The sequence below is a fragment of the Athene cunicularia genome (genome assembly GCF_003259725.1).
Source record: "Athene cunicularia isolate RWA chromosome 5 unlocalized genomic scaffold, athCun1 chr5_part1, whole genome shotgun sequence".
In the NCBI taxonomy this organism is placed as follows: domain Eukaryota; kingdom Metazoa; phylum Chordata; class Aves; order Strigiformes; family Strigidae; genus Athene; species Athene cunicularia.
In genome coordinates, this window is record NW_020799101.1 from 8,924,093 (window position 1) to 8,951,208 (window position 27,116).

The 27,116-nt window shown below is 36.4% G+C and overlaps 1 protein-coding gene across 1 annotated transcript in view; it reads right to left on the minus strand.

Annotated features, from left to right (window-relative positions):
- SLC38A6 (solute carrier family 38 member 6) overlaps window positions 1-26,971 on the minus strand; it is a 44,316-nt gene extending 17,345 nt beyond the window's left edge. Inside the window, exons 1-7 of the mRNA XM_026848968.1 lie at window positions 26,434-26,971; window positions 25,591-25,664; window positions 21,334-21,386; window positions 18,465-18,504; window positions 7,402-7,480; window positions 2,549-2,631; window positions 2,020-2,078 (exon numbers count right to left, since the gene is read on the minus strand). Of these exons, the coding sequence (XP_026704769.1) occupies window positions 2,020-2,078; window positions 2,549-2,631; window positions 7,402-7,480; window positions 18,465-18,504; window positions 21,334-21,386; window positions 25,591-25,664; window positions 26,434-26,507 (462 nt within the window). The 5' untranslated portion in view covers window positions 26,508-26,971. The remainder of the gene's footprint in view (window positions 1-2,019; window positions 2,079-2,548; window positions 2,632-7,401; window positions 7,481-18,464; window positions 18,505-21,333; window positions 21,387-25,590; window positions 25,665-26,433) is intronic.
- Window positions 26,972-27,116: the final 145 nt, after the last annotated feature.

Genomic DNA, 27,116 nt, shown 5'->3' on the forward strand with positions numbered 1-27,116 from the left:
ATCAGCTTTAAAGGAAAAGATGCTGAAGCACAAAGAGGAGATACATGACCTGCCAAAGCCCTACAGCAGAGCACAGAGAACAAAGAGTAGTCTCTAGACCTTTTGCTCCATGAACTCACTAGACCATACTGACCAAGACATACACTGTCAATTGTCTCTATCTTTTCTGCAGGCCATATTAAACCTGTGGCTTGCTGGCAAAAAGCTGAACAGATGGTACGGACTTGAAAATGCACAGAATTATTGTATATGCAAAATATAATTGTATTACTTCCATATGACTAACACAGTTTTCTTCTGGAACAAATTAAAACATATCTGCCATACAGAAATTAACAATGTGCAAACTAAAACACCATTTCAACAGCACATATCAACCACTTCAATTAGATATGAAAACTAATCCACAGTTAATGCATTTGAGTTTCAGTGCCTAAAGAAGTCAGAGAGAACATTCTGTGAAGAATACTAGTTTTCTTTAAATATCCGTAATGGCTTTTAAAAATTTTGACCTCAATTAGATTTACCGTGGCTGTTTCTTTGTCCTTTAACAACAAAGACTAAGCATACAAACGTAACCATTTTGTAAGAAATCTGTTAGTCTTTGTACTCCTTCATAGTACTTTGACTACTTTTTTTATAGAGAATCAAAACTAAACCAATTCCAGTTTGACACGTCTGCACACCAGTCTTGCTTACACACTTGTCTTTGAGCCCAAAATTGTTTTCCAATGTATCCACCTATTACAACACCTTTCTTCAGAGATGCATACACACATTCCCACTGAAATCCAGGCGCTGAACTTGTTTTAAAACTCTTGAAACCACCTTCAGCCAAAGGACTATTCCAGCATTATAGTCAGTGCTTTCTCTTTTTTTTTTAGATAAATTTTTGGGGAGAGGTCAAAAGTTAAGGTAATTTATAAATATTACAAATGAATTTCCATTAGCTCTGGAGAGGCTGTGGCTGCTCCTCAGTGCTCAGCCTAGGAAGAATACTTCCCAAGGTCCTACAAACACTGCAATTCTCCAGGGATACCCTAGGGAGCTGTTTTGACAGCTTTGAAGTTTGGTTTTATCACATGGTTTAGTTCCTAATGGATTGCCTTGGTCTCCTGGATGGCATGTTTGTTCAACTTGCCTTCAACTCTGTTTATGCCTTTGTAAAACAGGTATTAAATGCAAGTCAATGCAAGCCAGAATGACAGGGGAGATGGGGAACATTTTTCCAGGCTCCCAAATAAGATTCTTGTTTCTATACCTAGATGAGAGTGCAAGTTGCTTGGTTGTACTACATATTACACATGTGTAAAGAGAAAAATAGTAAAAAGAAAAATAGTGCAACTTAAAGGCACATTTTCCCTCTTAGATCTGCCTAGCAGGTCTCACTTTTGATATTTGGAAACATCTACCTCACAGGGGCCTTGAGAGGGTGAACATCAGGGTCAAAAAGCCCCACATGGCTCAGAGAAAAGAACTTTTCCTTTCAGCAGGAAAGAAGAATAAGGTCATTGACGTATTAATGAATCTTGTAAACTGCCTTAATGAAGTTCTAGTTTTCTTTGCCTTTTTTTGAACTCTGTCACTCCATTATACGTGTAAATTTAATTTATTTGGAGTATATTAAATTTTCTTCTGCACTAGTTGCAGTAAGTAATAGTTAGAAGCTAAGAAAACAGAATTCCATTCCACTACTAGTAGAGAAACAAAAGTATATGTGCCAGCTCCCTTCACTGCACTGTCAGCAAAACAAAAATATTGTTACATTTACCAGTCCAAAATATAATTATATTAAATCTTTTCACATGCTTGAAAGTTCATATACATTTCCATGCCTCAGCAAAACAAGTGTAATCTGTCCAAGCAAGCACATACTGAACTTGAGGAAAACTCTAAATTTCACACAAAAAGTTAAGGGGGGGAGGGGACAACAATTCATTTCAAAATAGGCTCATGAAAACATTTGAACAATAAGGAAAAAAAAAAAATAGATAAGCTGTGCACAGATTTTTAACTTACCACAAGAGCAAAGTACACCATAAAGAAAAATGATAAACTACTTGTGTAGCCAAGAAAGCCTGTAAAATAACAGTAAAAATAAAAGAGAATTTATAAGGAAAGTGATCCTAATGTACAGCTAAAGCTTTACATTTTAGGCATGTTTTCTATTACAGTGCTTGGTATCTGGGGCTTAGGACTCAGAATAACAACATTCCAACTGCCTGTCACAGATCATTTATGTAGTTTTGTAGGGCAGAATTAGAACTGGCTTACCACTAATGGCATGCTGTAAGTAAATGCAGCTCTTTAATGTTCTGCTGTAAAGATTTTATTTTAGTATTGCAGACAAAATACTACTGCAACCCAAGTAATAGGTTAACTAGGCAGGGCTGGAAGGCAGAACACACTACAACAACTTAAGTAATCCCCACCATCACCAGCCCCCTGCCAGTTAAAATAAATAACTAACCCATTAAGTTTTTAAAGTCTTCAATTGTAATTGCTACTAAAGTAGAATAATATTTGCTTCTCTCCTTTAATTACTCACCAATTTTAGGAAGAAGCGCAAGAGGAAAAACAATGCAGACTGAAGTAATCAGTAGCAGCAGTCTCCCATCAAGGTACCAAGACCTGTTGGAAAATCTATTTACAATAGATACAAAACTCGAGTCCTAAAGAAATACGCTCTACTTCAAAACTGTGATCTTAGACAAAATAACTACTAGGACAAGAAAAATGAGTAATTTCCAGTCTCACATGCTATTGACATGAATTTGTATTCCTAGTTTCTACACTGCGATACAAACCAGAGCTCCCAGGTAAGGAGAAAGCAGAGCACCACCCTGTAACGAACCAGCACTGCAGGCAATGCTCCACAGGCAAGTGTCTGCATGCATCGGGGGCTGATGTATGTTAAGTTATTTCTCAGCAGCACAATACACAAATCTGCCTTTATTCAAAGCAATGATCCGAGCGCAAGGGTATTTCTTACTCTACAGATTTCCAATAGAAGTGCTTATTTAGTACGCTACATAGATCTTGGATTACACCAAGATGCATATTTATACAACTGGAAGAAACGGCAACATTAATTCTCACTTACTGCTGAAAACTTCCCTTCCAATTTATTACTCCTACACAGCTTTAGTTACTTACCATTTCCAAGAGGTGTGAAATAGAAAGCTCAGCTACTCAACCTATTTGTCTGAAAATTCAGTTATGTTTTCTAAACATACCAACTTTCTCTTCTGTCCAAGTTTCATTACATTTCATCACAGCATTTAACTAATCAAAGAAAACAGCAAGTAAATCAGCTTTCCATTAATTTGAAATTATGTTTGCTGTTCAGAGGTGATAAAAGAATGAAAAGCAATAACAAGGACTTTCTTATCTTTAACGTTGCACAAGGATCACTCATTCTTTGCATACATCCACACAATAATTAAAGGACAGAAGGGATGGAAATTATGATAATGAAACCTGGTATCATGCTTAAACATAAAACTAAACATATAAAAAAGCATTGTAGAGGCATACAAAGTCTTAATGCATTTAAAAATCTATTCAAAGTATCAAAATCTCATCTCCAAACTGAGGAAAGTACATATGGGTAAATTGTTAAGAAACAGAAACATCTTAAGGGTGGCTCCCCCTAACTTGGTAATAACCATATCCTGTACTGATAAACATCTTGCACATCAGCCTCTGACTTTACTACCTATAAACACCCTGGCCTTTGACCTTCAAGTTTATTTAGTCCAGGATATGGTTAGCACCTAATAAACAGGCAGCACCTCAAGATATCATAAGGAAAGTAGCATAACACCTGTGTTAAAGAAAAATTACCATAGACATATATTAGCTACTGTCATACATTGTGGACAATCACTTGTGTCACTCATTTGAAAAATTATGTAATATAAATGAACAGAGAAATTTCAAGGTTGAGGCCATCTTCACTCACCCTATCAAAACCAAAGTAACCCTTAAGTGACAAGGTTTATATCAAAAGTTACTCAAAATGCATCAGTCTTCAAAAAATATCTATTACTAGCCTAGGTCTGCTTCTGCTGCAATAAAAAAAAAAAAATTTGCCAAGATCAGCTCCCTGCTGTAGCCTTCTTCAGGTTGTTACCATTTAGCTTTCACATATTTTTAAACTTTTTCTTTCTTTTTAGTATGGTGGATGTTTGGATTCAGAGGAACAGTATCATAGCAGTAGGCAAAAGTATACCGAATACTGCACTGTATGTACATGTGGGACGTCTGTTCTAAGTCTTCCAATCCTAAGCATGCAGCAAATCCACAGTTGCCATTGTAGCTCAGCAGCTCAGTAGGACAGAGAAAAAATTATTTTGGTTACTTTACGGTAAATGAAACCATTTGGAGGGGGAAGATAGAGGAAAATGGCAATGAGTTGATGGGAAGGAGAAAAAATATTTTTGTAAACGGCTTAGTTTTGGAATACCAATTCTTTTATTTAAAAATATCTCAGAAAACTGAATAGTGGACCATTTACTGGTTATCAAAAAATGTGTCTACTTCTTTACTGTTGTAGAAACACACTTACTTTCCAAAGGCAGAATAAATGTTTTGATATTGCTTTTAAAATCAGTTTGTTCTGCAAATTTAATTCTATATGATAAAAGCATTCCAAATCTGAAATATGGAATATAAATCCTTGACTCTACTGAAAACGCTTTGGCATGCAGATGTTCCTCCTCCCTCCCCCCTATTTTAACTAAAAGCAGACATTTATAAATTGCTTTAATTTCATTCCTGAATGCAATGGGACAAGAGATTCATATGTTCTAAATTAGGATCCTACTCTCAGTCCATATCAATTATATAACACACAAGCAAGACAACTTAATTGCATCAATCATATCCTCCTGACAGGGTCATTAAATGTTAACAGAGGGCTCACGAATTACAACTTTTAAACACAATCCTCATTTGAAACTATGCTCATGTCATCAAAACTATGTGGAAATCCTGTTATGCAGACAGACTGAAACATCTCAACTCACAGTTAACAAGTGTTCATATTGTATGTTTTTGTTTTTTAATAAAGACACAAAGATGTATTACACACTGGCTCTGAGCCTTTCAAACACATGCACACCTGCTAACCTCGATCTATAAAAATAATTCAGTGCACAAACTATTCTTTAAATGGCTCTCAAATGTATGGCTTGGGAGGGTTTATGATCATAAAATGTTTTCACAGATAGTTTAAGTGACACTTTTGATACATTCTAACTACAGTTAAAGATAAATTGTGCACACAAATTGTATCAGATGCTATAATGACTTAGAACAGTTGTGCAACCACATCTGGAAACAAGTGGTCCAGTTAAAGGAGTTTACTCAAACTAGTCAATATTTATGTCCTTTGCACAAATAAGTTGCTACTTAGCTTGACATTTGATTAACTATTTTTGTGAAACAATTTTTGTGAAACAATTTGCTATGATTTAAAAACTCAGGAAAAAACCCTACTCTTAACATCTGCAAACAAATACACAGAAACAAGATTATTATCTCCCAAGGCAATTAGTATGGCAAAAATATATGAAATATCGATGTGGGTACACAGAGAAGGTCAGCTGTGTGCAGGCACCTGGAATACTGCTTGACCACGGCATCAGAAACATTTGCTTGGGCAAAGAACAGAGGACTCAAATTGTGTCAAATAGACATTTACCAATGGAAGAACTCCCAATAACAAGAGGCAGAAACAGGATGAGACCTGTGCTGACAATCAGCTTATCATTTGAGTTGTGCTTAGTATTCCTATGGGCAATTTCAGATCTTTCTAAAAGCAAAATTGAACTTCTTTCCTGTCTCAAAGTGTAATTTCAGTTTGGCAGTGCGCACCTAGAATTACAATGGCTCAGATGAGCTCTAATAACCAGTTCAGTCACTGTAACCTGTCTGCCTGTTCACCAGCGTTCACATCCAGAAGATCTGCATTAAGACCTTGATAAACAAAGCTGGTTGGAGCGTTCTCAAATAGGCATCTTAATAAAGAAGTTGTTTATAGGGCCTTTTCTAGGCAGAACAATCCTTTGAGCAGTATGCGTGCACACAGGACCTCCAGATTCTACCTGTTATGAGTTTTCATAAGGTGTATCTTTGTTGGGAAAAGTCACTTTGTGTAAGCAGATCTGACATAAAATTAAGAACAGCAGTAAGTGATGTTATACGCTAAATTTGGGGACAGACTGGAACACACACGCAGCAGATACAGTAGCAGGCTCACCACCACTGCGGATGAAGAGTGGAGTTAGAAGCATGATCTTAAAGGAAAAGTGATAGCACCCAAATGAAAAGCTGATGACTACCACAGCTGCAAGAGATACAGCAGCAGACTAAAAGTGACAAATACACACAAAACATAATAGTTACAAAAAAACCCAACAACAACAAAAAAAGCCTGTTACTAAAAACATATTATTGCAAGGGTCAGGAGGGCAGAATGACAGACTGTAAGATTACCACCACACTTCATTTATCAAAGTGTTCTTTATAAAATGGAATGACAAAATATAAGATGAACTGAAGTACCTTTTAAAAAAATAATTACAAACTTAAAATTCACCCACAACATTCAGGAATAATACATGCATCACACGGCCTTGAGACAATTTCACCACATTTTAATCCACAGAAAGCGTTGAGCTCAAAACATCTGAAAACAGCAGTTTGGAAAAACAGCCGTAACACAATCTCAGATACACTGTTATGAATGACAGCAGCACTGGAACAACTCAAACAAGATACTCGGTGCTGAAGCTGCAACGTTTGTCTTAGCACAGGCAGAGATTTCTTGCGACAGTTCTGATAGAATTCTGAGGCATTCGCTCCTTACACACAACTTTATAGCTCAATTGCAAAGAACAATTTCTTTACTGGGAGCCAAGTTAAGGAATTATAAACCAAGTCTGGAAACCTGGCATTTTTCCCAAGACAAGTCCAATTACTGAAGCAAGACAACAAAATGTTTAAATTTAAATATCTGCCAGTTTTTGTACTGTGGTTTTGAAATATGTGAAGTGATAACATGTCAGCAGTTTAAATGTTTCTCCTCCTCTCCCTCCTGTCCCCTCCTGCTTCCCCTTTTAAATTTTTACAGAAGGGAGATTTCTGTAGATGGAGTTTTGCCACTGACTTTAAGGTCGGATGGGAAATTGCTACGAGGAAAGAATCATGCTCTGTGTGTGTGTCCTGAAGAAGGCTTGCACATGCCAAACACATTTCATATTCCAAGAACTCCTGTAAATAACTAATTTTTTTAGCATGTGAGACTGGAGGGAAATATCAGTACCCATCTCCTTCAGCTGTCCTGAACCACTTTCTTCAAGAGGAGTACAGAATGTATGAAGCATTTTTCCTTACCCACTCTCGTCTCCACTTAAGAATCCCGCAACAGCACCAGGAAGTTCAGACTTAACAATTAAAAGATAAGATGACATAGCTGCAAACAGAAGCAGAACAGATTTAGTAGAGGAACACCAGTGTCTCTGATTGTAACAATTAGCACGGCTTAACCAGAGTGGTTATGACTGGAACATCTCAGCTATATATTAGACACCATGGCACCAGAATCAGAATTTATTTTCTCATATACTTCCTTTAAAATTACCTGCAAATCCCTGAGTATTGTACTGATGTTAGCTAATGCCTCCAAAGAGATCATTACAATGTGAGTCTTGAAACAAGAAAAACATAATCCAAAGGACTAAAAAGCAAAACAATATAAAATATAGGCATGACCTTTTACCTGGAAATACAGACTTATAGGCTAGAGACAAACTACAAGGCCACAGCACTACTCCTTCCTCTTTACTCTTTATAGGACATTGTTAATGATAAGAGTAAATAATATGATTTGTTTCTATCAATACAACAGGGTTTTTTAAAGACTCAGTTTTTATTGTTGTTCAATAGCTGTCGTACTAAATAAATACATGACAAATTTAAAGACAGGAATTAGAATTGAAAGGTTTTTTTTTTATATACTGCATGGTTTGGCCATTGGAAGTAAGGGGATTATCAGTGACAGATCTCCGCTTCTCATGCTAAACCCACCACCAAGATCATCCCAACACCACCACCAAGTGCAAAACTATACAGGAACTGCAAATCAGAAGATAAATTGCTAGTTACTCTTATAGGAGTGTCAAGTTGAAATTAAGCATTTATAATTCTATTCAGAAGAAAGCAACGATGCATACACACAAATCCAAAAGCTACTTCATTGTATCACTTTTCTCTTTACTATATAAAATGAAAGGCATAAACAAAAGGGCTTTTTAATTACAACTTATACTAACCTAATACCTTCACATACTGTTTGTGTTGCTTTTTTCTTTTACATAAGCAGCAAGCACTTGTATAAATCAAAAGAACATCAGAGTTAAAAAAAAAAAAATAGCAAGCTTTACAAACAGCTTCAAGGAATATCAAAACCTATATGAAACTAATTTTCATCCTTCAGCAGCAAGTAATTTTAATAATGTGCTGACAAAAGTTTAAAATGTCACAAAAATTCATCTGTTCTATTCAAATTTTACTGTTCTATATTTAGTAATTATTTAGAATTTCACCATGCTGCACTTAATGTTTAAAAATTAAAACTTAATTTTAAAAATGTAAACCAGCAAACTTCCACAAGATGAATTTTTAATAAGTTTGTGGAGTTTTTTTCAAAAGGAATGTTTTGAACCATAAAAAAACCCATGTGGACTCAGACATTGTTGTATTACAGCAGTTAATGTTAAATTTTGAAGAAAGGTAATGTGGTCTCTATGTAAAGAAAGTGAATTCTATTAAACACAAAGTGACATCTACCTACCGCAAGGTTAAATTAAAACCATTTGGTAGGTCACTAAATAAGGAAATACTCACTTCTTATAATTAAAACCTCTGTTTTTTCCAATATGCAAGTATAGTTCCCTGTTGACATGTAGCTGTTGATTGTGTCTGGCAAGGTATTTATCTGCTGTCATGATTTTACTCTATTTGCATACAACAAAATGAAGATTCAACCACAGAGACCCTTGCTGTATAGAATATGCTGTAGCATGCATATTTCTAAATCACCAGAATTTGTAAGTAAATTAACATAATTTCTCATACTAAGCTACAGGCAGATGCACCCTAAGCAAAGACAGATTTTTAAAAAATTAAGCAGGAGGAGGGGAAGAAGGAAAATTCCTATAAATTATAGTTCAACTTCATTTATCCATTAGCCTTCTTTCTTGTATTATAAAATACTTTATAGACAAGCAAATCAAGTTTTTCATACGTTTATGTCCTTCAGAAAGATTTAAAAATTAGTTCTTTTGCAGCCTCAGCTGCAGAAAGCTTCAAATTAATTTCCAGATCAGATTTCCTCCTAATATGCAATCTGTCACTCTTCCCTTGCATTCCTATTAGCCTCTGGCTAATCATTTGATCACTTATCCTTTGTTGTGCGCTTACTCTTTGTTTTTAAAAGAGGAGTCCTATTTCACTGAATTCCACTCCCAAGTAGGGAACCAATCATGCACCAAGAAACTTGCACATGCTAAACATTTGTATGCATCTTTCTTCCTTTCTCTGGACATATGGGAAACAATCTCACATAGTAGGATTTTTTTTCCTCAGTTTATATTCTCTTATTTGTTTTCAGAAGATAAAAAAATATTTTTATTTTTGTATCCTGATGGTTAGATAAAACACGAATTCCATACATAAACCTGAGTAGGACACCCATGCTAAATACAGTTTTAAAAGTCAAATCCTGATTTTTCTTCACTTACAAACACAGTTGTAATTCTCCTCACAAGCAACAGCTCCTTGTGGCTTTATTCAGCATGAAAGAAGAGACACTAACCACTGTATAACTCTCTGAAACACACTACAAAGTGAGCAAAGAACATTTGTTTGTTTTTTTTAAAGCTAAAACCAAAACAGCAAATCATCTTCAAAAAGGGCAGAGTAACCTGAAAAAATTCTCTCGAGTAGGAATAAAGTGCATACAGTACGATAAACAAGTCATATATCCTTTGCTCCAAATAAGAAATTTTACTTAACTTCCCTGGCGCCCGTCACGATCGAAGCCATGCCAAGTTATATTGTAAAAATTAAATGTCAGCTACCCTTGGCAGTCTTAATGTACAACGGAAGGAAGAGATTACACTGTCACAATGCTCAACTGCGACATAAGTGAACACAACAAAAAGCATACCTTGTGCTTTGATTTATTCCACTTTGAAATACTGACTTCCTCTGTCATTTAGAAAATCATTTCAATGTTTTAATGGCTAACTTTTAAGGCACCTTTTATCATATGCAATAATTACAATGAACATACATTCATCTTTAGATGAACGTACTTTAAAAAAAAAAAAAACAAAAACCACCCAGCGTCAAAAGCAACGTTCCCCTCAGAGTTCACCCCCCTTGCATGCACACAGTATGAGAGCGCAGAACTTACAGCTCTTGCAATCCAGTCTCACTCCCTAAATTAAGTGTTATGTTTTCTTGGTCTCAGCTTCTCTTTGCAACATGAGACATCTATCTTTAGCACTGCATGAGACAGATTTCCTGCAGAACTAATGGTGTACAATGATGTAGTTTGAGGCTTTAGCAATATGCCAATGCAACAAGTGCTGAACTAAATGAGCAATCTTCATATGTTGCTTCCTTATTTTCAGGTCCTGAATTTGCATTACTATTTTTAAATAATTTTCAATATGCACTAAGAGCTACTTCATGGAGAACCAAGCAGGTCTGAACTTCTCAATGGGCCTTGACACAGAAATGCCATAAAACAGTATATAGCAGAAATTAAAATGATATTACTACTTTATTATTCAACAGGCTTACCCCTGTCTTGAAAGCAGCAAGAAATTATAATCTTAAAATACAAATCACTTTGCCATGTTCTAAAAACTTGGTATTAGCTCTTTAACAGAAAAAAAAAAAAAAGTTTGTTAAAATATGAAATAAGCTATTTCCTTTACACTTCATTATAATTTGTAGCCAACATGAGATATGACTCTATAAATATATTGTGCATACATTATTCAGAATGTCCTTATTGTGCTAAAATATTGTTTAATACTGAGCATATGTGCCCCTGCCTGAGAAAACGTTAGTGCTGGAAAAAATAGGAAGCCAAGGCTATGTTTTTAAAATAGTCCCAAACTACCTTTTCTGAGGTAGTCCAATCTTAAAATCAAATATGTGAGGGGCTTTTGGGTTACCAGGAAAAGAAGTGTAACTTTTTCTTATTATCCTACCCAAAAAAGGATCAATTGCTTAAGTCCACAGCAATGATGCAAGAGAGTATGTACGTTAAACTTAGGTGTAAACATATAATTTATTCCTTCCTTAGAAAACGGGTGGTGATAAATCCCTTCAAATCATTTAATTGAAGAGACTGAATCTAACTCTTTGGTTAGTTTTTCCTCATCTACCACAGTAGCTGATCATATTAGAGCGCTATAAAGACGTCTCACGTTATTAAGCGCTACTCAAAATGGAACCAAGCTATCCTCCAAACTTCACACGGAAGAGACAGGGGGCTGGGGAAAAGCAGACTATCTATACAGCCGCACTAGCACTTCAGCTCCCACTTAAAAGAAAAGAGATGCTGATCTGTGAGTCAGGACAAGTAGATAGAGCAATCTTGATCCTCATCTGGGGAATACCAGATAAGACAGATTCCTCAACAAATGCCTACAGATAATTAAAGCACATGAAAATGCTTGTAACTCTCAACCTGTAAAGAGTTCAGTCAGTAAGATCCCTGTTTTACCCAAAATACTGAGAAGATTAGAGGCTGAAAGACAGAAATAACAGAATAAACACTACCAGTCAACTGCACACTCCAGCCCAACCAAGCTGGATTTTTCATAGCAACTGCATGTGACAAACCCCTCTGGGCTTGTGTCTCCCTTTGCTGGTATGGAGGTTGTTTATAATTGAATCTGTCCTAATCCAAACAACATGACAAAGTTAAAAAGGAAAGCGGGGAAAGATTTCAAGAAAAAAATTGAAACTATAGAGGATTTTGGGCAAGCTCTCATTTTTCCTGTCAAAGAATTAGAATGGAATAGCAAGATAGGAAGTACTTCAGTGTTGCACTGAGCTCCTCCTAAGTAATTCGAACTGTGGAAACATCAGGAATGATGCACGGATGCCGCTGAAAACCATCAACTATTTCAGTCCTCACATCATAGGGCCTGAAGAGCATGCTCTTTCGTTTTCATTTTGCAATGAATCCCCCACATACTCGATTTTAAGAAGTCTCCCAATTATTTGATGCATTGTTTTTAGTATTTCTTCTTCGAGAAAGCTTAAAAACTGAAAAAAATTGTTGGGATCATTTGTCTGCTTTTAAATGCAGATTGGAGATGTAACACTTGTGCATATGGAGAAATTCTGAGAACAGAAATAAGTTGTCAACTTTTTCGCTAGTCTTCACATTACAGACACTCGCACTGATGAATTTCTGCTCCCCTGCTTCCCTTTTCTTCTAACTTCAGCTTTTATCTGAATTATTCTGGGACTTACCTATTGCAAGCTTAAAAAAAAAATCCTTCTTAGTCTACTGGGAACACATGTACAGCAGACTTATTTTGGTAAAACTTCACTAGTTTACAGTTATGGTAATAAAACAGAATTAAACTGTTCTCTTGTTTACTACATAGCTCATCATATATTCCATTTTGAACTATAGCTGCAGGTTGGAATTTTTGTTGTTTTTTTTATTTAAAGCAAGCAATATTCTTTACAATATCAAACCTTCCAAAAAACATGCACTGCCATACAAAAACACAAAAGCATGGGTCATCAATTGTTAAATTAGTACAGGAGCTGACAAACCTGCCCTTAATTAAGGCAGCTCTGCACTGGAAATCCTCACTTTGAATTGGTAAGGATAATTAGTCTTTCAGGTCAAAAGCAAACTGCACTGTGAAAACAAACATTCAAGTTTGTTTGAAAACAGAATTAGATTTCCCATGCTTAAAGGAAACTCAGTAATTTCCTAAGGTATTAACAAAGCAGGTCTCAGCATGTAGCAAGCTGTATTTTATTCCTCCATGATTTGCAGCATTCATTTATTTTCAAAGTTGGTAGAGTACTGTACTCCAATCACAAAGATTACTCCTGCTCACCCTCCACATTCTCAAAAACTTACTTGGTCCATTTAAATTTGAGAGAAATTTTGCAAATACTATTAAAGCTAAATTTCAGAATGGATGAACTCTGGGGAAAAACAAAACAAAACACAACAAACCCACACCACAAAGTAATTTGCAAAGCAAAAATGCCCAATTAACTTGATAAAACAAGGTCTTTTTTTTTAATCCATGCACACCACTGAGAAGTACTGACACACAGAGAGCACACATATAACCCCTTCCTCTGCAAATCCATAAGTGAAATATTTCATTGTTTACCTCACACACACAAAAACAGGGGGGTGTGGGATGTGGAATAAAGGCTGGAGGCTCCCGAGGCGGGCGGCCGGGAAGGCAGCCCCGGGTGTGTGCGGCCGCGCCAGGCCAGCAGATGGTGGTGCGAGAGCTGTTATTTAAATACATGCTTTTTCCCGTGGTTATGCCTCTTGATTTACTTCGGGAAGCTTGAAAAATATGAACTATGTAAATACATATTTAGCATGTATGACATTTATAGTATGGTTTCTGTGTATTGTCTGTCACGTTGACTGTATTAACAGGCCATAAAACCCAGCTCAAGAACTGAATCTCCCATCAGAACTAATCCTGTAACTTCTATTTACTGCCTATAGCATTCAGGTAGAACCGAGGATAAAACAGCGCTCCAGGGATACAGAACAATCTTTTTTCCTTATTACTTATTCTTACAAAGAAGAAAAATGTGTACCTTTGAGGACATGTTAATTGCAGAACACTGAAACAAATCCACAAGCACCAGTTACAGAAATTACACTCAAATAAACTGTATTTATACTAGAAAGCAAATAATTCTTTGCAAAATTAAGATAGCTGTCTGGAAAGCTCAGTTCCAAAGAGTGACTGCAATGATCATTTGGGTATAAGCCAGGACAGGCTAGTTACTCACACTGATCCACAGCATGAGATTTCCCCTGTGGATCTCAGCCTATCGAAATAAACTGAAAAAAATAAAAGCCTGGTGCAAAAAATCCTCACAGAGACCACCTATGCTACATGGCTGTACTGCAGGTTCTACTGTTGCACTTAATCCCACTGCTAATAAATTTTAAATAATTAAACTCATGTTCTCAGCAGTTTCAATTTATGTCTCTGTGTATCACAGCTACCAGGCCCTCTGGGCCCGGCCATATCTCCCTACAGCAGTGACCTTCAGCTGATACCAGCCCGCAGCCCCGAGCTGTATGCTGTAAAACTCTCCTCATACTTCCTGCTAGACCTCAATGCTGAAGATTTGTTAGTGTTGGCAACAGCCTGGGAGCTGCTCTTGTGCAATGCTTTATTGTGTTTGTCTCCATTTTTCCACCAGCCTTGCTAAAATAATTCCTTCTGTAACTTCATCACATGTGCTTTAAGGTTCCTAACTGATCTTCTCTTGCCCACATGGCTGTGGGGCGTCCTCCTTTTCAGTCACGTCCACAGACAGGACAATTCCAGGAGGAAGAATTCCTGTCTTCCTTCCCCTCTTCGAAAAAGATCTAGGAAGCTCCCAGAACTTCCCTGGCAGAAGAGGGGGAAGGGCTGCACGATGCCGAGCCACAGCTTTGGCCCACTCTGCCTCATCCATCACTTCCTAGAAGCACAACGCTATTAAAACAATAGCAGGGACTCCGTCCAACTCCAGTCGCTCCCGGGAAGGATTACAAAAAGAGCCAGCAGAGCATGTAACAGCGTTTTCAATAGCAGCCTGCCTCACTCCTACACCTCCAGGCGTACGTCGTCCCCAAGGGCCCTCTCTCATCTCAGAGGGCACGTGACAAGATCTGAAAACCTTCAAGATCATCTTCTGCATGGCAGGCAAGAAATGGACATGTGGAAGATGGCTCCTCTTAGGGACATGGGTGGAAAGGAAAGGGTCAGGAGGAGTGGATGAACAAAACAGCAGCCTGGCACATGCAATTTGACAATTTCCTTTCTAGTGTCTAGTTTGCAACCCCATAAACACACTAACTAGCTTTTTCCAAACAAGGCAATTCACATGTAACTAATCACTAGTTATTTAGATTAAAGGGCTGCTGGATTGGGCTAAAATACTGACAATTAGAACAATACAAAGATTAGTAGCACTGACCAACCCATTCAACCTTTTGGTTTCACTTTATTAACAAACATCTGTATTGCAAGACCAAATACATATTGATATAAGGAAAGCTAAGCAAATATTCTCAGTTTAATCACTCTAAGCTCAGAATTCATATATGTTCTATAAAGTCTTTAAGTCACAGTATCTAAGATGACCTTAATTTACATTGGGCTGTTGCAAAATTAATGCATTATCCTGATGCATCCTCAGTTAATCCTTGGTACTTAAATGGAATTTGGCATTTGATTAGTGTTATTTGGATTAACATAACACAAAGTGTTCCAAGAGATGATTAAAACTTTGCACTCGTGTTAAGAAATAGATGTTAAAATTCCAAGCAATGTACTTGAAATATTTTTTTTAAACATTTTAAATTCCAAATTTGACCAACCAGTGCTTCCCTGGAGCTGCAGAACAATTTATTTTTTCCCCCTTTGGGTATCCTGCTAGCAAAAATTCAACTCCCCCATCTACACAAATCCATAAGCATATGCAATTAGGATATCAAATTCAAATTTGCACTTTAAAGACTCTTCTTAAAAAAAACACAAGATGACAAACTGTAAAGCACAACTATATTAAAATTATTACTAAAAAGCTCTCTCCACCCCAAATGAATGTGAATCACTTACGCACTTAAATTATTTTTAGAAGTGATCAGACCAAACTTTAAAAAAGCCCAGACTAGATGCTGATAATGGCAATAACCCAAGTAAAGTTGCTTATTTTAATCACAAACCATCATTCATTATCTCATGCTCTCCAATCACTTTTGAAATAAGATACTGCATGATGCAATATATGCAGGACTGATAATGGAGTAACAGAAAACAATGTTATTTTTAGCCTTGCTCTGAAATTAAAGATGTTGAAAGAGCCTGGACATCTGCCCAACAGGCACAGTGCTGCTGGTTCCTTCAAACAGACAGAAAAGCAGAAAGAGGGGAACATCTACCAAACCACACCAAGGGCAGAACCCAAGTTTTACACTTAATTCCAGCATGGTTCCCATTCAGGACAAACTATGCTCCACAATTTCACCACTCCCATGTAAAATCTGCAGAAGGACCAGAAAGATAAAATGCAAAGAAAGAAAATAATTTTTCTTGGAGAGTCAAGGTTCTGTGAGAGGTAAAGAGAACTCTTCACTGCTTTTTTTTTTTTTTTTTTTTTTTTTTTAAGAGCCTGTTAGCCTACAGTACAGTCATCTTCAAAGATGATTCCTGACACAGTGCTGCTCTGCTGACTTGGACTGCAGCATCACAGGACTCTGCCAAAGGCAGTTGTTAAGGAGAGAAATAACACAGCTGGGAGCTCTGTTCCCAAACAGAAATCTAAATACTAAACAGAAGCTGTGATAGCTCCTTGCAATGACACTACAATACATCTTCTGTATGGCAGAAGCTGACAAGGAGGCCCAACTGGCAACCTGTGTTTTCACAGACCTCCCTTCCTCACAGACTGGGGCATGTTTAGGTACCACTAACAGATTCGGAGAAGGAAAGTCAGCTTTCTCTTTTCAGTGCACTTTAAGCTAAGGAATCTTTGCAAGCAAACATACTGGATGCATGAACCATCTCAATGGAAGATATTGCCCTTGCAACCAGAAGAACCAAAACAAACTTCTGAAAACTTTCATGAAGATGAGGTCATTAAAAATATTTGAAAGTGGAGTTTCAACTTGCAAAAGTCTACTTTTAACTAGTTAAACAGAAAACCACTGGTTGGCAAACCAGGCCTGACTTGTTGGCAGAGAAGGCCACTGCAGAAGGAGGAATAAGCAGTTCGATAATATCCAGCATGCACCAATTAGGGGCTCTACAGTTACTGAGCTGAATTTTATTAAAAATGACACAGAAAAGGTTATGAACTGCTATAAGGAAGAAATGAGAGTCGTATTTCCTTTGACCACAGAGTCTTGTACACAATCCCAGTCTGCAGAACCTGTACTGTGTAACCCTCCTTTCTCTAGTATTGTTGATTTAGAGGTCCACTCAAACAGGAAAGGAAATGAAAAAATTTGTTCATTACTACAGAACATCCTCTAAAACCTGTATGAATAAATAATCCTTAATCATGGAATTAATATGTTCATTCCTACCTTAAATTAATGCTTGGTTTTTATAACCATTTCAATTAGGCAGTTTTTATTACTGGAGCTTTTAGTGTAAGAAGAGATTCCAATTTTATAAAAGCAGTTACTCAGTCTAGTTCTAGGTCTCTACATAGTGACAAAACCCAGCAATCACTGAATTATCTGGACTCGACAGGTAATCCTAAAGGCAAGAACAGCAGCACTGGAATGCTGTTTCCTTCTGTCAATGTATGTGAACATGTATCTTCTTGGAGGTCAGGGAGAGAGAAGAGGGAACTTCCACATAATTCCCTCGTCTAAAAGAAATTATCTAAAACAATTACAGCCCCCAAAACTTAAAATTGTTCTGTTAAATAATGTCTACTTTCAGACAATTAATTTCTAAGGGCACTAGTTAGTAACTGTAAAATATTTGAACATACTGAGCAAGACTTTAACTGCTTAGGCGATTTTTTAAATACAAAGATACAAACATACTAGTGTTCTTTTATTATGTCATGCACCAAGGAAGGCAAAGTAAGACTAATGTAACTGGACAGCCCAGCATATGACAACATAGACTATCGGCCCACATGACTGACAAGTCAGCAAACTAAACACTACCCTCAAAGACCAAGGTATTGAGCTAACAAAGAGCTACCATTAATAATGAACATATGAAACTTCATGGCTAAGTAAACATTGTTACACAAATCACTAAAACACATAAGCAAGTTCCAACAGCAAAAGGCAAAACACATGATATGCTAAAATGTAGCTACCAGATGCAAATGTATGGAACACTGGAGAGGAGATTATGCTTCGTCAGCCCCTTCTAATTAGTCATGCCAGCTACAATGGATGTGCTCCACATCCTGTGATGCAGTATGAGACATACAATCCAACCTCCGTAAGTCCCCCCATCTACCCCACAACTAGCATGATCACATAAGCCTTTAAGTTTTCTCTTATTTTAATCAGTCCCTTAAGAACACTTTCATTTAATTACTGCCTTTGGTGTTTGTGGAGCTTTGTAGACTGTAGAGGTTATACTCCACTCAGTTAATATTGAGCATATGAAATTTCTTACCTCCAATATTCTGGATAATTATTGTAGTTGCAACAAGGACCTATAAAAAAAATTGATTTCTTTAGAAGAGTAAGGGTAACTAAAATCGTATGTCTACTGCAGTCATAAACCACATATGTATTATCTTAAACAGACCAGATGTAGAAGCGATAACTAGTACTGAAAGGAAAGGCATCTTCTCTTTCCTGAAGAGTTTAACACATGGAAACCAATGCAATCTAAAATGAATACAAAACCAAAAAAAATTTTACCTGAAAATCATTCACAGATTACAAAACAAGTGAAACCTGTTCTGCAGATTAAAAAAAAAAAAAAAAAAAAAAAAATCACTGAAAACATGTAAGCGCATTCTGATAGACATTGAGAGAGCTCAAATGAAAACAATCATTCACCTCTGAAAAGACAATCAGACAGCAGGGATTTATACAAGCTACTACCTCACTCCAAAAAACCTGAATATTTTTAACTGTCATGAATGTCATTATTCTTTTAAACTTGTAATCTAGATAGACTTTTCTTTAGTATTTGTGATTATTCATACTGGACTGATACAAAAATTGAAATAATCACAAACTATTATGTGTCTGAATCCAAAGAATTAGCTTCTAACTGAAATAAACCTAAAAGCATCTAAAGTTTTCCCAGTGTTTTCTTTTCCGATTACTTCGAAAAGAGTACAATCATCTAGTAGAGTTTTTCTTTTTACCCACTGCTGCTTTTGATGTAGCAGGACCTTCCCACGAGTGCTACCATTAAGTCAACTTGGAAAAAATTAAGTCACAGTTATAAGAATAAAACCAGATTTGTACTTTTGAATAAAATCTGAAAACAGAGTTGCCATTTTTTCAGTTGATCAGCTAGAAAATCATACCAAATTTTAAACAACTTCAAAGTCAGTTCAAAAGTCACCGGGTCAAAGGAAAAAAAAAAAAAAAGAAAAAAAGGATGGTATCTTGGAATTTGCCATAGATAGAAACAAATACTTCATGCCTTTGGAAAAGGAGAATCAGCATTTTTCCAGTAGCAGAAAATCTCCATTCTCACAAATCTCAGAAAAATATATTTGACAGGAAATCACTATAATGTTGAATAACTGCTCTACTTCAAAAGCAGTTAACCAGTAGTTTACTGCCAACCAAAGATGCCCATTCAAGTAAGATCCTACAGCAGTCTGTCTATACCATTGGCAAATGACTCAGGTGAGGGAAAAGTACTACTCTGAAGAAAAAAAAAAAAGCCACCTGTGCCTGACTGAAGAGCATAGTACCAGCCATGTTCTAGCTAACATATAGGTAATAATTGCATTTCTTGTCACTGTCAAGTTCTCAGCCAGCTTACCGTGTTCTGTTTTGCAGGCAAGTTTTAAGAAAGGTGTATAAATATTAAAGATACTTCAAGAGGGAAAGATAAGTGTTCCAGAAAACATCAGTTCATCAGGAAAGCTTGGAGAACTTTGGTTATTTATTGTACCAAAACAACAGCTTCCCAAGCTCGAAATATTCCACTGCTCTCCATGCATACTGAAATTACAAGACCAGATGATTTTTAGCCCAAATTATTTAAACTTAAAATTATGGAAAAGTATAGCAAGGAGAATAAAACAGCTACTGATGTTGACTACACAGTGAGGTTGTGAAATCTCCATTTAAGCTTTTAAAAAACAGATTAGACAAATATCTGCCATGATGTATGTTTCACCCTGCTTTCAGAGCAAAGGCATAATACATCACATTTTACTATCTCCTTAAGCTCTAACATTTCTACGACTTCTGCCTTTAATGGCTTGTGGTTAATGTGTACTGAACAGCTCCTATAAGAAATTAAAATTATTTCATACTTTGAGAACATCAAGGTTTATTATCTCTTGAGGTTGATCACATCTTAACTTTAATCAATAAATATTGATCCTCACACACTATGCTTATATCTGTTTATTAATGCTAATGGACGTCCTATCTAATAGCTCAGATTTAATTCCCAGTTACATTAAAACAGAAGAAATTAGACCCAAGTCTGTTAAGCAGAATACATTTTTTTTTAAATTTACATTGTTTCAGTAAATCATTAAAATCACACTTCTGAGTGGTAAAATCTGCTTTTAGTATCGTGTAACACAGAGCATCAAAGTCCTAACATTAAGTGTGCAGTATTCACAAGTAGTATCTCCTGTGCGCACAATATTAGGGGACAATGTTGTCTGTTAGGAGAAATGGATTCAGTACACATGACTAAAGACATGGCTTACATCTTTATTATGCTTATACCAAAAATGCTTAGTTTGCTGGTGGTTTTGGTATTTTGGGTTTTTTTTTTTTTAAATCATGAGATAAAACAACAAGAAACATTCATCTGAACACTTTATTAAAATAAAAAATTAACATGCATTAAACATACTCTTATTTGTTCTTACTGTGGAAACTACATGAAAGGCAAACACTTATCCTGGATCTCTATTAAATGCTAGAACACCAACAGTAAATCACTTACCTGTCTCTTAAAAGTTTACAGTAAAGGTACAACGGTCTGTTAACAAACCTGAAACTCATCTCTGAGCCAACCTGACAACAATGCCAGTGAGCATATATTTGTACGTACAACTAAAAAAAAAATTAACAACACTGACAAGAAAGTAGCACAAAAATCTTGCATTTACAGAACGTCTGTTTTACAGTTACCTAAAGTTAGGGCTTCCACAAACTAGACACACTAACTGAAATGTGACAAAAAGCTTCAGAATGTAATAGATTTTTCAGTATAACAGGACATCAATAATTATACTACTTGTTCCATTTCTATCTCTTTACTATGCAAAGGACAGTTGCTTATCGGAAGCATAAGACCAAGAAAAAAAATACACAGGTAGAAATACCTTTCCAGTTGATCCAAATGCAAACAGGCCAAGGTCTTCATAAGAAGTGACAGCTGTTAGTAAGGAAAAATAAAGCTAAAATATTTCTAACTTCAAAAATCACTCGAAAGCACGAGTTTAGCCTTTTTTCCCTTTTTAAATTAACATAATTCGGGACAGAATTTAAAAAGTATTTATAGTATTTCTTATTTACAAAATAGCTTTTATATACACTGGTACTCCTGCTACAAAATACAGCTGTGCTCAGCAAATCAGAGACTCTCCAGAAAAAATAAATTTAATATTAAAAATAGTAATATCTTTGAAATAATAATACATTAATGGAAAATTGCCATCTCTCAAATATTTTTTGAAGTGATACCATAGGTGCAGAATTCTGAAATTAGCCTCAACAATTAGATAAAAGATATTCCCATATTTTATTTATTAAAAGAGTACACTTTTTTTGAAATGAAGACAACAAACATAGAGGATCTATTCCTATGACTGCAAACATCAGTCAGCACCTTGCCAGCTTGTAAAAACTCGCACTATTTATTTTCAAGTGAACTGAAGGTAAACACTTTCCTTGGTCTAAATTTATTATTAAAACAACAAAACAAAACACACCAAAGCAAACCCAAAGCCAAAACAAAAATCCTGCCCTCACCTGCACCTGACTTACATAATCACATTAAAATAGCCTGTGGTTTCCTGTATGCTTTTGTTGAGTTTTAGCTGAAGCTCACTTCTAATATTGCTGGTAACTCAAACCAATCCCTTCTCAGAAAGAAGGAAGTCATATTAAAGTCTTTCATTGTTGCTCTGTATTTTGTTATTAGAAACTCAAGTGGTATCAAAAAGATGAAAGTTTTCTGAGAAATACCACTCACTTTCTCAGTATATAATAAAACAGTCCGCAGTTGTAAATGCCTCAAAGGGTAAAATTAATCTCAAACCCACATAATTTTATTGTTACACTTGCCTTCTCTCCCTTAGTTCTACTCGGTACACCGCTGCTTCTACTCCTGTCACATGTTAATTTAGGGCCTAGCCCTGCAATTTGAGCTGCTGGTGGCAGACCTTCACACCTGAGTGAAGCCCCACTGAAGTAAATGAAAGAAGACATGGGAGACACAGGCGGTTCACGGGGATCAGATGATGGGACTGGAGCCTCAGATTGCCAACTGCCCAGGCTTAGGTGCTTTTATTTCACTGAAGTTCTGCACAAAATCAGATCAATGCTCCAGAGGGGGAAAAAAAAAACCAACAAACATCAAACTCCATTAATTTTCTCATAGGATTTTCTCAAGGGCAATGTTTCACATTCTGCTCTACTACTGACACCAATAAGTTATGACAAAATTAAATGAGCCAGTCAGCTCTCAGCATAAACCTGGAATGATCTCTTAAATCTGCCGTTACAATGATACAAGTTATAAAGAAATATAATTAAACAAGAAGAATGTCTTAATAGATTCTACCCTGTATTTTTCTTAGATTACTATTTATAAATAATTTGTTGATTACAAGAAAAAAAATAGCATTTTACAAGGCCATCTCCAATGGTACCAAACAAATCAGCAAAATGTTAAACATATTTAGGAGATAGCTGTTTTTACCACATGGGAACAAATAAACAAACACACACACGAGGAGTTACCACAAAAGAGAATGAAATCTTCCACACAATACCAAAAAAGCAATATGAAACATTGGAATATTTTCTATAGTACCCCCCTTTCTCTAATCAATTTAGTCCTGTGAACACTGGGAAGCCCTATTACTTAATCACAATAGTTTTGTAATGTCAAGAACATATGGAACAAAATATTAAGCATGATTGATATAAACAAGTTCTGCCTGACTGGCATGGCTTCTTCCACATTATTAACACTAAATGGAAACTATCCATTTAAACACAAACTGAAATTGGCAAGTATAGTATGAGCAACAGACTAACTCATAAAATAAAAATAAAATAAAAAACCCAAGAAACTTTAAAGTACATCCCACTTAAATTCCCAATTCCTCTGCTTTCCAGAGTAAGCTTAGCCTTTTGTCAGCATAAACCCCAAAACAACAAAGGTGGTACTGAATTAACACTGGGAGAAAACACTGACTAAACTAACCCAAATCTAACACTTGACACTTGGGAATATTTTTTTTGCTAACCTTTCTGGTCTACACAAGTAATTTGATTTTGTCAAAATCCAGACCAACATCATTTAAAAATGGAAGGTACTTTATTTTTAAACTACAACTAAAATGCCTGTGCTTAATAAATCCTGGTCTCTGGTTAAAATGGAATATTAGAGCTTCCTTTTCAGAAGGTATTTTATAGGTCAGCTCTTTCCTAGGATTAATTTTATGATTTGAATACCTGAATGGTTTATAAACACTGTTAAAGGTTTTTCTTGTCCACCCTTTAAATTTTTCTAGTTCATTTTTTAACATAAAACTGCTAAAATTTCTTTCCAATTCCTTGCCATGGATTAAAGTTAATACTATAACATTGTTCACAAATGCATGTAGGTCTCAATGAAAAATGTTCAATTATCTACTTTGGAAGCAAACATGTACACATATTTTTCTTTGTCAAGGCACAACAGGTCGTATTTCTCACTTTTTAAAGACAACGTTCCAAAGAAAAAAAAAATCAGAATCCTATCTAGCATTCTATTATTTCAATAGTTTAAAGGAGTTACAGTAAATACAATGTGAGAGAAATCTTATTAAATAAAAAAAAAAAAAAAAAAATCAAAACACAGAAGGCCGTAAATCCAGCAAATTTATCTAGACATAGTTCTAGTGCTAGTATTACCTGTCAACATTAACTAATTATTAACTATAAACTGCTAGTTTCAGACAAGAGAAATACTTAAATACTTCATCCTGTCATTTCGGTGGTATTCCTTGCTTTCAGTTGTGTGCATTTCAAAAATTCTTTCTTGAGGTGGAATGTTGCTTTTGGACACTAACTGCAGAGTTAAACCACCCTTGTATATTACGTCTCAGTTCTTAAGAGAAAAACTTTTCTTACTTCAAAAAGCTTATATCCTTAGCTTTCCCCTCTCACCAGTAGTTCTTTTGCAAGGATCTCTCTAATTATTATTTTACCAGACAATAACATAATATCACTTAGTGCCTATATTATACAGAACTTCTCAGCCTCAAAGAGGTAAACAAAGATCATAAAAATTACTTCAAGTTTCCCCTTTTTTTGCTTCTTATGTATCTTTCTCGCCACTTCATGTTCCGATTCCTTTCTAATAAGCAGAGCTCAAAGAGGAAAAAAAAAATTACCAAAGAATTTGCCCCAAATCATCAAGCAGTCAACAATATCAACCATAAAAGTAACCCTACCTCTGAAGAATTTTTTTAAGAATGTATGAAGATCACTCAACAGTTGAAGACAGGAGCAGCAGATCTAAGCAGAATCAGGAAGCAACCGTTTGAAAGACCAGGGCTAGCTAGAGAAAAGTAAGCCAATAAGGAAAGAAACAGAAGCTTTCTCCCACCACCTTTGAAAAGAGAGGAAAACAGATGAGAGGGAAAAAATAACCAAGTGACTGAAAGAGATGGAGAAAGTCTCCTGCTATAAAGTGATCTTTGCATACAAGAACTCGCGGAACTAGTCAGCTGTTTCAGTAACAATTAAAAGAAGCAAGAATTAAAACATTAGCAGATCTGACTGCAGATATTAAAATCTACTGTTTGAACCTTCTCAAAGCAGTGTAATTTTTAAGGACTGCAGTGCAACTTCTCATTTATTATCAAAAATGCTGTATAAAAAAGTGCCATGAGAACTATGATAATCCAGTACGATTACACAACCTGAAAGGTATCCATTTCAAACCATAAACAAAATATATGTTACAAGTGGAAGAATGGAAGTCTGATGTTTTATTGCTTTTAAGCCTTCACTGACAGAAACAGTAGACACTGAAGGAACACAGTTCAGTCAGCATCAAAATAATTTTCCTAGAGAAATACAGAATCTATCTCTTTGGAAAGAGAGGCATTTTGAAAAAATTGAAACTGAAAATCTAGAAATCAGTCAGTTGGGGATTAACTTTTCATAAGCAGCTTCAAAATTGTATTTTTAAATGGCAAATAGTAATCATTAAAAATGTTAAATATTTCAACATCAGTGAATCAGACACAGCTATCTGTTAACATGCTGTTAATTATACTAATTATACTGGGTCACATCTTTGTGATATAGGTGAGGAAGTATTTCAGAGATCCCTGTTTGATAAATCCTTTTTCACTTACCAGTCTGAATGCACATACTGAGCAGAAGAAATACAGAGTAAGCAGCAAGGCTGGCAACAATCAGCAGCAAGATACTAAAAACACAAAACAGTCACAGTTACAGCACTTTCACAGGACAACACGCCTTCTATCTTTAAGAATGCTACTTCTGCAAGAAGTAAGCTACCACAAGACCAGATTTCCTCATTTTATGTTGTATATATCTGCTGACTGTGGTTCATATGGTCTCTGACGTTCCCAATACTTGCCAAGTTCCACTGCTTCTTACATTGTTCACCAAAGCACATCACACACTCTATGGGGTAAAGGCCTGATATATGAGTCACAAAGAGGACATAAACATGAGTTTGTGCTTATACATATAAACAGACAAATATGTATCTTCTAATGAAGTTACTCTAATGATTCGAATGTGGTAAAAGCAACGATTCCGTTGACTTTGGCCCTGTTATCCATAGGTTAGTATGTACAACAAGAAAAAGTGCAAACAAAAGCACAAGCTGATACACATTTTTCAGATAGGTAGCCACGCTGCTTCCGAAGGCCCATTTCTGGAACTAAAGATAATAGCAGCTTTGAAACATAAACATCAATCTATTAGGAGTAATGACCAAGAAATTGCCACCATGTGGCAATTTAATGCAATGTCTGGGCAGTACTTACATTAGGCCAGATTTGAATGACTAAACCAATGAGGAAAAATCTTATTCGACAATGCTGAAAAGCACAAGCTATTTATTTCTTCCTCAGTTTTTGCACAGGAGACTTAGTAATCAAGTTTTGTTCCATTTAAAACTACAAGCTGAGTTTCAAATTAAGCACATGTAAAAACTGAAAACTTACCTAAACCCCATGATCCCTGTGTTGGCCATAGCATAGGATAAGCCAAGTATCCCACTTCCCATGATTGCATTCATTAAATTAAACACTGAGAAACCAAAGGAAGAGCCGCGATCCGGCAGATTCTGTGAAAAGGGCAGAACAAAGTGCAGTCAGTGCGAGAGGTGTTTTGGTCTTTCATAGGAAGAAATTTAAAGAAGGGCAAAAGACAGTCAACTTCTCCTTCCCAAATCTAAATCATAAAATCTATTTTGTCACTATAAGACCACCGTTTTACATATACTCTAACGCTATGCAGTCCCATAAGGATCTCACGACGTCTACAACCTTGGAGTACAGCGATACTAGAGAGCAGCAAGATTTATGCTTAAAAGGCGGCTACCCCGGGTGCCTCCAACAGGCGCGGGGCCCGAGCACACGGCAGCATCCCTTAACCAAAGAACCCAACGGACCAGAAGAAGCGCCAGGACCACACGTTCAGGACCAGGGGCCCAGCACCGCCCCATGCTCCCGCGCCCCAGCCCGGCCCTTCCCGCTGCCCTCGCCGAGTGTCACCCCCGGGAGCCGCCTCGCACAGCCCCGTCCCCCCTCCGCCAAGCCGCATCCATTAGTCCGAACTTTGAGCCCAGGTCCCCCGTGTCCCCCCCCCGCGCCCGAACTCCTCCTCAACACCCAGCGCGGCCGGG